Source organism: Pseudonaja textilis, chromosome 14 (genome assembly GCF_049901715.1).
Source record: "Pseudonaja textilis isolate UNSWEBS1 chromosome 14, rPseTex1.2, whole genome shotgun sequence".
In the NCBI taxonomy this organism is placed as follows: domain Eukaryota; kingdom Metazoa; phylum Chordata; class Lepidosauria; order Squamata; family Elapidae; genus Pseudonaja; species Pseudonaja textilis.
In genome coordinates this window covers 11267230-11283153 of record NC_142003.1, presented here as the reverse complement: position 1 = coordinate 11283153, position 15924 = coordinate 11267230, and the positions used below count along the sequence as shown (strand labels likewise).

General features: G+C 42.1%; 2 protein-coding genes across 8 annotated transcripts in view; one reads left to right on the top strand and one right to left on the bottom strand.

Annotated features, from left to right (window-relative positions):
* LOC113438567 (uncharacterized) overlaps nt 1–4979 on the top strand; it is a 68120-nt gene extending 63141 nt beyond the window's left edge. For both annotated transcript variants that reach the window (XM_087912516.1, XM_087912517.1), the window contains 2 exons: nt 1688–4464; nt 4682–4979. In XM_087912516.1, the coding sequence (XP_087768642.1) occupies nt 1688–1770 (83 nt within the window). In that variant the 3' untranslated portion in view covers nt 1771–4464; nt 4682–4979. The remainder of the gene's footprint in view (nt 1–1687; nt 4465–4681) is intronic.
* A 380-nt stretch (nt 4980–5359) lies between these two features.
* Nucleotides 5360–15924, bottom strand: part of MSLN (mesothelin) — a 40712-nt gene continuing 30147 nt past the window's right edge. For 3 of the 6 annotated variants that reach the window (XM_087912537.1, XM_087912539.1, XM_087912535.1), the window contains 2 exons: nt 14357–14531; nt 5360–5512 (listed from right to left, as the gene is read on the bottom strand). In XM_087912537.1, the coding sequence (XP_087768663.1) occupies nt 5499–5512; nt 14357–14531 (189 nt within the window). In that variant the 3' untranslated portion in view covers nt 5360–5498. Of the gene's footprint in view, nt 5513–5728; nt 10244–13203; nt 13476–14356; nt 14532–15924 lie in introns of those variants that run through there. The other 3 variants (XM_087912533.1, XM_087912538.1, XM_087912534.1) reach the window with 2 other exon arrangements.

Genomic DNA, 15924 nt, shown 5'->3' with positions numbered 1-15924 from the left:
AAATCAGCTGGGAGGCACAGTGCAGGTGTGTGTGTGGGGGGGGGGGAATTGCGCATGCATGGGGCCTGGGGGGAGCGCGCGCATTGCCTTCTGGGTGCTGGCACACAAGTGTGCATGCGCAAGCAATTTTTGGCAAAGGAGCCCAAAAAGTTTAGTCACCACTGATATATGCCTTCTGGGACTGCCCTGTACTTTTTTCCTCCTCCATACAGTCGGAATGCAAATGCAATTCTTCACTCAGTTCTCTGCCCCTCCCATAGTTTGGGGCTGTAACTCTGAATTGGCTGTGGGAACTATCTGCCGAGGACCAGGAGTGGTTGATCAATCTCATAAACCTAAGCTAAATCAGATTAGATCTAATTAGGGTTTCAATGAAAGATCAATAGGGAGTATTAGCGATGTAGGCTAGAATGTTTTTTTTTTTTAAATCCCAAAGATTCTGGAAATACTGGAAGTGATGAAACGGGCCTATTATATATGAAAGTATATAATACTTTCATATTGTAGCATAGATAACATATCTTGTGCTATCAAGTGCTCAGTTTGAAGAAGAATTTATCTTTAGTATCAGACTTCTCCTGTAACAATTTAGACTAAAACAGTTAATCCTAAAGAATTATTAACTGCTCACAAAACGAGAATTCCAGCAAGCATATTACTTTCAAGTAAGAAGCCTCTGTATCAGGGCTTCTCAACCACACCGGCTAGAGAAATCTGGGAGTTGAAGTCCACACATCTTAGAATGACCAAGGTTGAGAAACTCTGGTTTATATAGACAAAGTTCTAAAGTGATTGTTCCTCCTGTGCTCTTTCCAATGGAATTGAGGGTGAGGCACACTTCTGTTTTTGATTTGGAGATGGTGGCTAGATTTTTTTATGACCAGCTCTCATGTTCATATCCATTCAAGTGAAACTCATTTGAACACCCAGAACAGAGAGAGTTCAAGGACAGCCATGTTGTCTACTTGTTTGCAAACCCAACTGTGCTCAGGTGGCTGCTTAAAGAACAACTTTGGATTCTGAAATGCAAACAAACATCCATTAAGTTATAACAATACTTTCTGTTATATGAATCTTTATCTGTAATTTCATTTCACCCTTCTATAAGGAGAAATATGAAGAACCTCCAGATCACTGAAAGTGATATGAGCTTACATATAGAAGATTAGGTTGTAATGGGATATCAAGAAATAATTGAGAAAATATACAGGAGGAGGCATGACTATGGATCAGAGATCTACTTCTCCCTCACTTTGTTGGGACAAGACCTTCATCTTGGTTAAAACTGAGAGGGGGTAAGACATGCTATTGCTTTAAAAGCCAAGATGCCAGGCATGGATTTAGCTAATCATAGCCATAATGCTGCCTGGTTTATTGCACTAAACCACAGATGTTAATTATAATTTGTTGATAATGTTTGGATGACTTCAGACATCATGCTTATCCATAGCTGCAAACTTCAACAATCAGTTCATCTATTGCATTAAACCCAAAGAAGCAAACCACATAATGACTCCACATGATCTATGAATCCAGCCACAGTAACTTTTTATATTATTTGTACTGTGAACATGATCTAACCATTGTTCTTGAATCTGAGCTTGTATTGAGTAATAGTCTTAAAAGAGCTTAAGTCCCTTAAAATGCAAGGAACAGATCTTGATTCCTCTTTATTTTCTCCATGCAGCATCAGCTTTAAGCACATTACTCAGTTGGACAGTTCTGGCAGTGTCTCTCACCATTGGAATCCCAATTCAGAAGTTTCTCTAAAAATACGGTTATCTCAACCCCACCTTAACAATTATTGGTGATGGTATCCGTAATACTTTCAAAATTCTACTGCAAAAGCCTCTTGGAAAGATATCAGCGCTACGTAGACTATGTCTAAGTGGGCAGGTGTCAAACTTTATATAGAAAATCATTGCACCATTATTGCTTGAAGATGAAACTGCATTTATTGTCCCTTTCCTGTGCCCTAATTGGTTATATTAGTTGAACATAATATGGTCATATTTCCAATGCATGGAGATGCTACCTTTCCACTGGAGTTTCTCAGTTCTGAGTGGAAGCAACTTGAAATTTATTTTTTCAGCATCTGTCTTGGCACCTGGATTTTAGCAGCAGCAGCAAAACTATTTGATTCCCAGCAAAAAGAAGAAAAGGACTATCGATTCAGATGGATTTTCTAGATGTACCAACTGACTGTATCCTGAGTTGGAGACTGGCTTCAATAATTGCAGGCGGTCCTTGACTTATGGCCACAATTGAGCCCAAAATCTCTGTTGTTAAGTGAGACATTTGTGAAGTGAATTTTGCCCCATTTTATGATCTTTGTTGCCATAATTGTTAAGTGAATCACTGCAGTTGATAAGTTAGTAACCTGGTTGTTAAATAAATCTGGTTTCTCCATTGACTTTGCTTGTCAGAAGGGTATCCCATGATCCTGGACACAGCAACGGTCATAAGCATGAACCAGTTGCCAAGCGCCTGAATTTTGATCACATGTTCCTGGGGGTGCTACAAAGATAAGTGTGAAAAATTGTCATAAGTTACTTTTTTCAGTGCTGTTGTACCTTTGAATGGTCACTAAATGAACTGTTGTAAATCAAGGAGTATCTGTACTGCCAAAGATCTAAGCAAATGCATATCTCCCTTATGAACATCTAGTCCAGTATTTGATTCTGAGGTTGTTTGCTTTATCTCTTGTATGAACACTTCTGATTTGTCCATGTTGAGAAAATGCTTAGCCTCTCGGCAGAATGTTATGTTACAGCCAGCTGTGGTCCTGCTGTTTCATAAGCTATATGCGGGAAAGAAGATTGCCCAAGTCTTTGAGGGCTGGGATTATTTGACACCACAATTCTCTGGCTTTTAGTGCTCTGATGATATCTCCTCGGATGTCTCTTACCATTTACTAGCTTCAAATTTCAAACCAGTTATTTTTCTCAAATTGATCTGGAAGCAATCATTTGTATCCTCTGAATTTTGCATCATCACAGAAGAATTTAAATAGAACTTTTCATCTTGCAATTAAGTAATTAGAGTTTAGTTAAATCACCGCTGCAGACTGCACAGCCCTGGAACCGCCTGCCCTATTCAGGTTTTGATAAATTGTACGTTTTGGCAAGAGAAAAGAAATGTTCTTAAATATATAGGGAATAGTTGTATAAGATAGATTCAATTATTTTCATTTCACTAAGCTTACATTTTAAATCATTTAGCCATATTCTGGCCCTGCCCACTCATCTTAAGTAGAGTCCCTAATGTGTCTGTCACTCAAAGTCCAAATGCATGCTCAGATACTCCCTTCTGCATCCCCAAAGATTGTGCATTTGATTGTGCATCACAGGAAGGATGTGATCCTCATGAAAACGAAGTTTGGTTAACATGAAATGGATTGGGAGTGAGAGGAGGCAGGAATGGGTGTTTCTCACAAATTCCATATACTGAAATAGCATTTTCTCACAAAAATCTGCCAATCAGATGGCTTTAGTTATGCACCTGGAAGCTGTGCATTTATGGGATTTCACTTGAGTAATTTAGTCCAGAGGTAACTGAAAGCACATTAGGATATATGTTCCGAAATGAATATAGTAAACCATTTAATCTCACTTTACTGGCTGCTAGGCTCCCAGATTTCCCTCTTCCTAAATCATTCACACTTGTGACTTATGTGTTATATTAATCTTTATATTGGTGATTGGATTTAAAGTTTATACTTCCCTATTTGCTGGAATGATTTGTTAGAGCTTCTAGGTTGATCAAATGTCCTTTGTATTGATGAGGCTGCCACTTCAGAGAGCCAATGGAATGGCATTCAGAAAAAGCCTATGGAAATGAGATTAGTGCCAAGGGAATTTCTACATGAAGAGTGTCTCAAAGAGTAATGACTGTATTTGCATGACACCTTCGTCAGAGTAAAACATATCTATTCATGGTTAACTATTAATCTTAATTTGTATGACTCAGTCTCTCTCTCTCTCTATCTCAAGTTAAGATAACAGCAGCTAAGATAATCAAAGGTCTGGAGGCCTAAACATATGAAGAATGGCTGCAGGATTTGGCTATGGCTAGTCTAGAGAAAAGGAGTATGGGTGACATGGTGGCTGTATTCCATTATTTGAGGGGCTGCCACAAAGAAGTGGGGGTCAAATTATTCTCCAAAGCCCCAGAGGGCAGGACAAAGAGAGAAGCAACCTGGAATTAAAGAGAAACTTCCTAACAGCAAGGACAATTAACCAGTGGAATGGCTTCTTGCCCTCAGAAGTTGTGGATGCTTCATCTCTGCAGGTTTTAAAGAAGAAACTAGACAGTCACTTCTCTGAAACGGCATAGGTTCTCCTGCTTGAACAGTGGGCTGGACTAGAAGACTTCCAAGGTCCCTTCCAGCTATCCCACCCCACCCCATCTGTTAGCCTGCCTGGCAAGTTCCAGACCCATCTGCAACTGTTTTGTTTGTTGAAGGTGGTTGGGCTGTTTTCACAACAGTAGCCAATCCAGCTTTTGTGTATTGCTTGGTATTTCTTTCTTTCCCTCCTTGTGAACAGACTTAACAGATTTAAATTGTTTAATATTTCCTGATTCTGGCACTCAGCTTCAACCCAGCCCCGTCAACTCTATGATCAGCAGAGTCTGTAGATCACACGACTCATACATTTCTATGTGAAGATTTGGAAAGCAGGTTATTGTCAATTCTGTATTATTCTTAGTGTATGTTCTTGGAAACAAAAACTGGTTGGAAAAATATTGTGATAGAGAAAAACCAAATTCAGATACTGGAAAAGTAATACCATATATATCTATGAAGACCTAAATAATTTTTTTCATTGTTGCCAAGAAAGTTCAATACTTAGTGTATCCTTTCCCTCCATTTGTCTTTCTTTCCAACTGTCCACATCCTGCTTTGCTTGTTCAGATGTGGTAACCCTAGGACAGAGCTCCTCAATCTTTCTGGCTTTGCGGGCCAGCTGGGGATGGGGGGAGGGGATGGGTCTGCGCAAGTGGCATGCACGCACACAGGTGCATGCAGCTGCATTTGCACAAGTGGCGGGCATGCATACACACTGCCAAATGGACAGCATGCACACACGCTCACCCACCATTTCCGTGCCCCACTTCCAAATAGCTAAATGCCTATTAGTAGCCCCCTGCCCTAGGACACCATGTTCTTATCTCTGTTAAGGGTAATAGTAGCTAAGGCTGTCTCTTTCTTGTTTACCTCTCTACCTGTCTAGGTAAATTTACAATAAGAATTTATTGTGTAGATGTTTCCATTTTCTCCTCATAAAGTTAACCCTCCAAAATGGCATCTGTGAGTGTGTGCTTCTATTTTGGAGATTAAAAAAAGTAGGATCAAACATCCTCAAACAATAGATTTATTCACTTTTGTTTGCACAAGTAGCTCTTCACTTGCAGAGATGAACTCGAATAGGTGGTGCCCGGTTGAAACAAGAAGCCAAATGGTCATCTAGCAGAAGGTGCACATTCAGCGCTCAGCCTTATTTCTTATGTCCTTGCAGAAACAAATAATATCAGAAATAAAAATCTGGTCATTTTCAAATACTGTATGAATTTTTAGTACAGCTCTGGAAATTAGCCTAGAGAAATGGGCTACAGTAGCAATAAAGCATGGTAAACTCATGAACAATAATGGAATTGAGATGCTGAGTGGCCAAATCCCCAGGAGCGAATGGGATGAAGCCTACAAATACCTGGGCATTTTACTGTCGGATATCATCAAGCATGAACAAGTTAATATTGTGATTAGTAAAGAATATATCCAAAGAGTGAGAAAAGTGCTAAAAATAAATCAAAGCTATCAATACTTGGGCCATACCTATGATACAATACGTTGCTGAAATTATTCTCTGGACTGAAATGGACATTTGGACCAAAAAAATAAGAAAACTCTTGACTATTGACTTTCATTGTCATAATAATTTCTCCAATAATTCAACTATCTTATATTGAATTCCATCATTGGAAAGTATACCCATTGTCAATTCTACACTACCTTGAGGATCCATGAAGTAGATTTGAATAAACCTGGCTTTCCGGTTGGGAGTTTGGCATTAAACATCCACTATAAGGATACATTTCCCCATGAATATCACAGAAGGAATTCTTGTTAGAAGGAATAACAGAATAACAGAGTTGGAAGGGACCTAGGAGGTCTTCTAGTCCAATTCCCTGTTCAAGCAATCTGCTGTCAAATCTCTTCTTACAAAACCTCCAGCAATGGAGCACCCACAATTTCTGGAATAAAGCTGCTCTCTGTTAATTGTTCTCCCTGTCAGGAAATTTCTCCTTAGTTCCAGGTTGCATCTCTCCTTGACTAGTTTCCATCTGTTGCTTCTTGTCATGCCTTCTGGTGCTTTGGAGAATAGGTTGACACCCCACCCACTCCTTCTTTGTGGTAGCACCTCAAAATATTGGAACACCGCTATCCTGTCACCCTGCTCCTGTTGCACTTCTCTGAACTCTTTCCAGAGTCTCAATATCTTTTTTATATTGTGGTGATCAAAACTGGATGCAGCATTCCAAGTGTAGTCCTACTAAAGCATTATAAGGTGGTACAAATACTTCAGGTGACCTTGGTTCTATTCTTGTGTTAATGCAGCCTGAAGTTGTTTTGGCTTTTTTGACTGTTGCCGCACACTGCTGGCTCCTGGGACACCAAGATTCCTCTCACTGTTACCGGTATTGAGCCAGGCTCCATCTATTTTATTCGTTTTTTCATTGTCTAAGTGAAAACTATATTTTTTCTCACCACTGAATTTCATTTTGTTAGCTAGAGCCCAGTGTTAATGTCTGTGGAGATTCTTCTGGATCCTGAGCTTGTCTTCTGGGGTGTTGGCTCTTCCTGCCAGCTTGGTGTCATCTGCAAATCTGATGAGTTCCCCTTCTGTTTTCTCATCTAAATTGTTTGTGAACATATTGAAGAGTAGTGACAGAACCTTGGGGTACTTCGTTGTTTATTTTCCTCCATGTAGACCTCCATGTCTATTAAGGATTACATGTTGATTGCAATTTGTCATCCAGTTACGAATCCATCTGGCCGAGCCAGGCCATTCATTTGAGGAGGGTCTCCCCACTCGTGGGCACCCTCCCAGCCCCACCACAGGAGGTCGTGAGAAGAGAAGCAGGGGAGGAGTGTCACCTGAAGGGAAGCCTCCGCCTCGGCTTGCACTCGTTCTTCAGTCAGCCTGGATTTCCAAAAAGTTGCCAAGAAGAAAGAAAAGGAGTAGCGAAGAGCCCCGAGGAGAGCTCACCAGCTTGGCCCAGCCTTGGCTTTCCAAAAGAGAGAGAAGAGATGCAGAGACAGAGAGAGAGAGAGATACAGCGATACACACACACAGAGAGAGAGAGAAATACAGAGAGGGAGGAAGATAGGGAGAGGGGGGAGAGAGATACAGATAGAGGGAGAGAAGGGAGAGAGAAAAGGAGAAAGAGAAATTGGAAAATGATGGAGGGAGAGAATGAGAAGAAAAAGATATGGGAGAGAAGGAGAGAGAGAGAAATGAGAAATGAGAGAAATGGGGAGAAAAAGAAAGATGAGAAAATGATGGGAGAGAATGAAAGGAAAAAATGGGAGAGAGGGAGAGAAATGAGAAAAGGGGAGAAAAAGAAATGAGAATGATGGAGGGAGAGAAATGAGAGGAAAAAGAAACAAATGAGAGAGAGAAGGGAGAGAGGGAGTGGGAGACAGAAATAAGAGAACTGGAGGGAGAGAGGGGGCAAGAGAGGAATACAAATGAGACGGGGAGGAGAGAAAGAAAAAAGGGAGAGGGAGAGGACCAAGAAAAACAAATGGGAGGGAGGGAGAGAGAGAGAGAGAAAGAGAGAGAGAGACCCACAAAAATCAGGGACCCACAAAACCTGGATAGGTGTGGCTGTGGGAACATGTGACTAGGTGGGAGTGATGTTGAGTTGGCCACGTCCACCCAGGTTTTGTGGCTCCCGGTGTTTTCTGTGGGAAATGGGTCCAAATGGATCTTTGAGTGTTTAAGGTTGCTGACTCCTGTTCTAGGTGTTCACAGATCTGTTGCTTAATTTTCCAGGATCTTCCCAGTTATTGATGTCAGACTGAGTGATCGGTAGTTCCCTGGATCTAGTTCTTCCTTTTTTTGAAGATGAAAATCACATCAGCTCTTTTCCAGTCCTCTGGTTGGTGTTCCAGGATCTTTGAAAGATACGGTACAATGTTTCCAAGAATATAATCCATCTGGTCCTGGTGATTTGAACCTCCAGATGGACAGTTCTTACCATTTTCTTGCTTATTTTAATTTATTCCAGTCTTGTCTTCTGGTAGGTTGGGCTATGTTTTCTTTTTGCGTGAAAAATTAAGCAGCTCTGCTTCCTCCCTACTCCCCATCACTTCCTTGCCATCTTTCCCCATTAATGAAAATATTGTTTTCTTGACTTTTTTCTCATTTTTTTACATGTCGAAAGAAACTTTTTTATTGCTATTTTGACATTTGTTGCCAGCCTTAGTTCATTCTGAGCCTTAGCTTTCCTGACTTCATCTTTGCAGATTTAGGCTATATGCTGGTATTCTGCCTTAGTTATGTGTCCCTCTTTCCATTTTAGTATACATAAGGATAACTTTTTGTCTTTCAGTTCTTTGCACAACCATGCTGGTTTCTTTTTGGATTTATTTTTCTTTTTCTGTAGTATTGTGTTGGCCTGGGCTTTTATAATCAAATTTTTCAGTTTCCCAGGCTTCTTTGTTTTCCTCCTTAAAATTTTCACCTGTGGAATCCTTCCCAAAGCTCTTTCTAATTTTGTTGAAATCAGCCCTTTCAAAGTAAGAGGCTGGTTTGATTATATTCTATTGCATGTGTCAATTGAATTCCAATGTGACATGGTCATTCTCACCCAAAGTTCCTGCAACTTCATCCCTCTCTATCATTTCTTCTATGTTAGGACTAGAAGAGCTGATGCTCTAGTTCCCTGTTCTACCTTTTGGATGACAAAGGTAAGTTGGTCAGGAATCTGTTCAATCTCCCACTTGAAACAGAGTTTGACAAAGAGCATGGTTGCACAAAGAGCTCTCTGACAAATTAATGGACAAAAAGGTCAAATATAAAAAATGGAAAGAGAGGCACATAATTAAAACAGAATACCAACAAATAGCCCAAATCTGCAAAGAGGGAGTCGGGAAAGCTAAAGTCCTGAATAAGCTAAGTTTGCAATTAATGCCAAAAATAACAGAGTTGGAAAGGACCTTATAGGTCATCTAGTCCAACCTCCTGCCCAAGAGGGAGACCCTACACCATTTCTGACAAATGGCAGTCCAATCCCTTCTTGAAAGTCTCAAGTGATGGTGCTCCCACAACTTCCAAGGGCAAACTGTTCCATTGGTTGATTGTTCTCATTGTCAGAAAGTTTCTCCTTATTTCCAGGTTGAATCTCTCCTTGATCAGTTTCCATCCATTATTCCTTGTCTGGCCTACAGGCGCTTTAGAAAATAACTTGACCCCTTCCTCCCTGTGGCAGCCCTTCAAATATTGGAAGACTGCTATTATGTCTCCCCTGGTCCTTCTCTTTACTAGACTAGCCAAGCCCAGTTCCTGTAACTGTTCTTCATATGTTTTAGTCCCCAGTCCCCTCATCAACTTGGTTGCTCTTCTCTGTACTTTTTCTAGAGTCTCAACATCTTTTTTTATAGTGTGGTGACCAAAACTGGATGCAGTACTCTAGGTGTGGTCTTACAAAGGCTTTATAGAGTGGTATTAGTACCACCCTTGATCTTGATTGTATTTCTTTGTTAATACAACTTAGGATTGTATCGGCTTTTTTGGCTGCTGCTGCACACAGCTGTCTCAACAGCTAAATAGCTGGTTGTCCACTAAGACTCCAAGATCCCTCTATAACAAAGTCATTCTTTTAATATGTAAGGCACAAGAAGGAAGTCAAGGAAACAGTAAGTCCACTAATGGCAGCAGAGGGCATGAACGTGACTGGCAGCAGAGAGAAAGCAGGTCTGCTTAATTCCTTCTTTGCATCTGTTTTTACACAAAAGGAAGAAATAGCCCAACCTATCTACCTGGACCAGATGGTTTCCATGCCAGGGTTCTGAAGGAGCTGACAGACGTTATCTTGGTCTTTCAGAGCTCCTGTAGCACAAGGGAATTACCAGAGGATTGGAAAACAGTTGATGTGGTTCAAATCTTCAAAAAGGAAAACAACAGATCCAGGAAATTATAGGCCAATCAGATTGAAATCAATAACTGTCAAAATTCTGAAAAAGATAATCAAGCAAAGAATTTGTGAGTACCTAGAAATGAACAAGGTTACTAGATTACTAGAAACCAGCATGGGTCTATTAAAAACAGATTATGCCAGACAAGCCATATATTCTTTTTTGATAAAGTGACTGAAGTCATAGACAAGTGAAATGCTGTGTGTCTGTACTTGGACTTCAGTAAAGTATTGGACCCATAGTCTACTTCAAGAAGATAAAAAAATGTGAGATAGAGAATTCCATCACCCGATGGATTCATAATTGGCTGACCAATTGGACTCAGTGTGTAGGCTTTAATGAAGCCACAACCTCCATGGAGGGAAGTATGCAGGGGGTATCCCAATGTTTTGTCTTGGGCCTGATAGTCTTCAGCATTTTCATAATAATAGAAGGGAAACAAATTTGCAGATGACAGAAACTGTTGGGAATTGCTAACACTTTGGAAAACAGACTCAAGAATTTTGACAGATCTGAGCATTCAACAAGATGCAGTTTGGTGGTGAGGAAATTAAGATTCTGCAGATAGTCTGGAAAAATCAAATGTGTTGGTACAGAATAGGTGGCAACTTGGCTCTATAGTAGTAACTGTGAGAGAGATCTAGGTGTCTTAGTGGAGCGGTCCCCAACATTTCCAACTTGGCAGTTTAACCCAGTGTAGGCAGCAGTGGCATGTGAGTGGCAGGCGTACACATGCACGCACACATGGCTCCATTTGTGCAAGTGATGCATATATGCACCCTCCACTTGCATGGATGGAGCTTCACAGTTGGGGACCCCTGTCTTATTCTGTTTCCCTGAAAATACAACTTACCCTGAAAAAAGTCTTAGCTTGATTTTTACACGTGTGCCCAATATAAGCCCTACCTCCAAAATAAGCCCTAATTAAGAACCCGCCCATTCCAGAGTGCATGGGCAAAAATTAAGCTGGGGGGTGGGGGGGAATGGAGCTGCCCTATTACTTCCCTTTGGACAGTTGTAACCAGGCCTTGCACACCCCAACATCTGCCTTGCCAGCCCATTTTTTTCTGCAGCAAGTCTGGCAAGGCTTTCCTGAAGGCCTCAGGAGCTGATAACAAAGCTCTGGATTGATCCTTCAGAAAAGCCTTGCTGGCTGCAGCAGAAGAAGTTCTTGAAGGCCTCTGACCACAAAAAGTCAGGAGATGATGCCCCCTGAAAATAAGACTTGGTGCCTTTTTTGGTGGCAAAAAAAATACAAGGCAGGCTCTTATTTTTTGGGAAACATGGGTAGTGGACCACCAGTTAAATATGAGTCAGGAATGTATTACAGCTGCCCCCCACCCAATCAAATGTACACTGCTCAAAAAAATAAAGGGAACACTTAAACAACACAATGTAACTCCAAGTCAATCACACTTCTGTGAAATCAAACTGTCCACTTAGGTAGCAACACTGATTGACAATCAATTTCACATGCTGTTGTGCAAATGGAATAGACATCAGGTGGAAAGCAGAGGCAGATAGCAAGACATCCCCAATAAAGGAGCGGTTCTGAAAGTGGTGACCACAGACCACTTCTCAGTTCCTATGCTTTCTGGCTGATGGTTGGGTCACTTTTGAATGCTGGCGGTGCTTTCACTCTAGTGGTAGCATGAGACCGAGTCTACAACCCACACAAGTGGCTCAGGTAGTGCAGCTCATCCAGGATGGCACATCAATGCGAGCTGTGGCAAGAAGGTTTGCTGTGTCTGTCAGCGTAGTGTCCAGAGCATGGAGGTGCTACCAGGAGATGTGGAGGAGGCCGTAGGAGGGCAACAACCCAACATCAGGACTGCTACCTCCCCCTTTGTGCAAGGAGGGACAGGAGGAGCACTGCCAGAGCCCTGCAAAATGACCTCCAGCAGGCCACAAATGTGCATGTGGCTGCTCAAACGGTCAGAAACAGACTCCATGAGGGTAGTATGAGGGCCCGACGTCCACAGGTGGGGGTTGTGCTTACAGCCCAACACCATGCAGGACATTTGACATTTGCCAGAGAACACCAAGACTGGCAAATTTGCCACTGGCACCCTGTGCTCTTCATGAGCTGCACTACCTGAGCCACTTGTGTGGGTTGTAGACTCGGTCTCATGCTACCACTTAGAGTGAAAGCACCACCAGCATTCAAAAGTGACCCAACCATCAGCCAGAAAGCATAGGAACTGAGAAGTGGTCTGTGGTCACCACCTTCAGCAGGTTCACACTGAGCACATGTGACAGACGTGACAGGGTCTGGAGACGCCGTGGAGAACGTTCATGATGGAGGCAGCATGACCGGTTTGGCAGTGGGTAGGTAATAGTGTGGGGTAGCATTTCCTTAGGGGGCTGCACAGCCCTCCATGTGCTTTCCAGAGGTAGTCTGACTGCCATTAGGTACCAAGATGAGATCCTCAGACCCCTTGTGAGACCATATGCTAGTGCGGTTGGCCCTGGATTCTTCCTAATGCACGACAATGCTAGACCTCATATGGCTGGAGTGTGTCAGGAGTTCCTGCAAGATGAAGGCATTGATGCTATGGACTGGCCTGCCCGTTCCCCAGACCTGAATCCAATTGAGCACATCTGGGACATCATGTCTCGCTCCATCCACCAATGCCACGTTGCACCACAGACTGTCCAGGAGTTGGGGGATGCTTTAGTCCAGGTGTGGGAGGTGATCCCTCAGGAGACCATCCGCCACCTCATCAGGAGCATGCCCAGGCATTGTAGGGAGGTCATACAGGTACATGGAGGCCACACACATTACTGAGCCTCATTTTGACGTGTTTTAAGGACATTACATCAAAGTTGGATCAGCCTGTAGTGTTTTTTTCCACTTTAATTTTGAGTGTAACTCCAAATCCAGACCTCAATGGGTTGCTAAATTTGATTTCCATTGATAATTTTTGTGTGATTTTGTTGTCAGCACATTCAACTATGTAATAAAGTATTTCATAAGAATATTTCATTCATTCAGATCTAGGATGTCTTATTTTTGTGTTCCCTTTATTTTTTTGAGCAGTGTAGTATTATAGAACACCAAAGATAAGGGTTTAGAAGCTAAACTTGAACTGATGAACATTTGAGGGATTTAGGTATATCTAGCCTATTGAAGACAACGATCGGAGGGACATGATAACTGTTTTTCATTGCTTGAGTGGTTGTCAGAGAAGTGGTGAATGATTTATTCTACAAAGCACTTGAAGGCAGGACAAGAAGTATTGAGTGGAAACTTATTAAAGAGAGATCCAACCTAAAAGGAGAAGAAAGGAGAAAGAGAGAACCCATCTAGAAGTCAGGAGAAATTTTCTGACAGTGAGAACAATTAACCAATGGAACAACTTGTCTTCTGGGTCCTCGATCACTGGAGATTTTCAAAACTATATGGGCAGCCATTTGACTAGGATGGTAAAACTACTCCTGTCTTGATCAAGTAGTTGGACTAGAATATTTCTGAGCTCCCTTCCTGCCCTGTGATTTGACATCCTTTTCCTTCTTCATGCTTATTAAGAATAAAGTTTCACCTATGCTTGAAGCAGCACCTTGATTGGAAAGGATATAGACAGAGTCTCCAGAGTATCAACACATTCTGCTAACACTTCTCCCTGCTGCTGACAGACCTGAGCCTTGATAGAAAAGTCTAGCAGAAAGCTGGAACCCCACACTATTGTTTTTAGGAGCAGGAGAGTTTCAGAAAAAGAATCAAACTGATAGCAAGTGCAGGAGAATGGCTGGGCAGATATGACCTGGAGGAAAACAATTGGCACCACACAATTGGTGATGTCAGTGGGCCCAGAGAATAAAAGAAGCAACATAAAGCTTAAGTTCCAAGATTCCTGGAAGTGGAATGATTACCCCTAAACTAACATACCCACCTCAATTCCACACAGTTTCACTTTTATCTCTCTGCTGTTTCCCTTTCCACCTTCCATCAGCTAGTTAGCACTAATGTGAAACTTGCAGCTATCCTGACCATCTTACCAGAAGCGTAGCATACAAAAGCAGAATGAACACCTGCATAAAAATGTGCACCACCCCCTGCCACCAGAAGGCATTTTCCTTTTGTTCCTCCCTGATATCCAGTATCTTCCTTCTATGCTATTAATCTCAAAGCAGTGGCATGCTTGGTCTTACTTTTAAGAATAATATACCCTTCGGGAAGGCCACCTTGGAGTCCCAAACCAAGGCTGTTCAGATCAGATTGCTTCTGCTTCTGGATCCACTCTCGTACAAGTGGCACATTCTGATTGTCCCTCAGATTGTTTAGATTTGTGCCCAGCAGGCCTTTTACATTTTCAGGGGTTAACTCCTACAGAATAAATAGAACAAAACCAATCAGGAGCAATCTTCACTTTTCTGCTTTCCCAACCACCCCCCCCCCCCCGCATATAAGAGATATGTTTGACTTGCTTCAGGGAAGGGGTGAAGTGAACATTGCCCTTGGTTGAAGTCACTGAAAGTGAGCAGAAATGCTTCTGCTTTTCCCACATTTCACCCCACAATGATTGTAACCCTGAGAGGAGAAATGCCCAATTCTCCCAGCCTGCTCCCAGAGGGAGAGGAACCAATCAGCACAGACTCACCTACAGGTATCTATGCCCCTTTCCCAGGTCATTATTTGGCTGCACCCAGCTGGCTAGTTGAGTCCCATCTTGGCCTTTTCAGCCAATACCCATAGGCAGACAAGGTGGCACACGTCTCCCCCCCATACCCTCAGCTTCGAAAAGGGAAAGCAACTGGAGTGTGTGGAGTGAGCAGGCGAAGATGAGGTGAGGTGAGATTGACCTCTGCCCATTGAAAGGCAACCAAATAGACTGATACCCAACTGCTAAGCCATGTCAGAGTAAGCAGCCGGCTTCCGGTTTGAGCTTCTTCGGGGACAGACTAAAATCTGTGATCGTGTGCAGTTTCGATCTGTGCTTGCTGCTGTAGTGCCCTGAACCAGCTGGTTTCAGGGCTAAGCCACCCCGTAGAAGTGGTGAAGAGGGGGGAGACTGCCAGCAGGGTCGAGGAGAGTCGCATCTCTCCTCCCCAGATGGCCATTACTCCCTTTCCCGAAGGCGGTTGCAACGGTGGTCAGACATGGCCACCTCAAAGAAGAACTTGACCAGAAAAGAATGTGCAGGAGGAAGATAAGAAGTTTTGGCTGACCGGGTTGAACTGAAAAAGCAACAATATAAGGTACCCTGGAATTTGAATTATAAAGAACAACATTGTTCCCAAAGAAGACTTTGAAGCAGAAAATGAGAGAGGGAAGGGAAAGGATTTGGTTTTTTTTTCCTTTTCTTCCTATATTGACAACTAAGAGATTTAAGCAAGAAACTGGCAAAAATCCACTTTGACATTAACAGGTATTTAAGCTGAAAATAAAATGTCAAAGGGATAATAAAGATTTCTGGATTCTCAAAAACTTTTAAAAGAAGGAAAAAAACAAAGGGTGGGATCTGGAAAAATGGAGGAGACCACCTGGAAGTGAAAGGAATTAACAGTGAAACTTTAACAAGATTCCTAAAAGATAGATTTTTTATGAGACTTTGTAACAAGATAAGAGAACCCCAGGAAGAGAAAGTGGAAAAAAGAAGCAAGAAGGAACAGTTTTGGATTATTTGGATTACTTGGTGATTTTTGGATTTTTGGCTATTCGATCTAAAGGACTAAAATTAATCAGGTGGTTGTTTAAAAGTTTTTAAAATGGTATCACT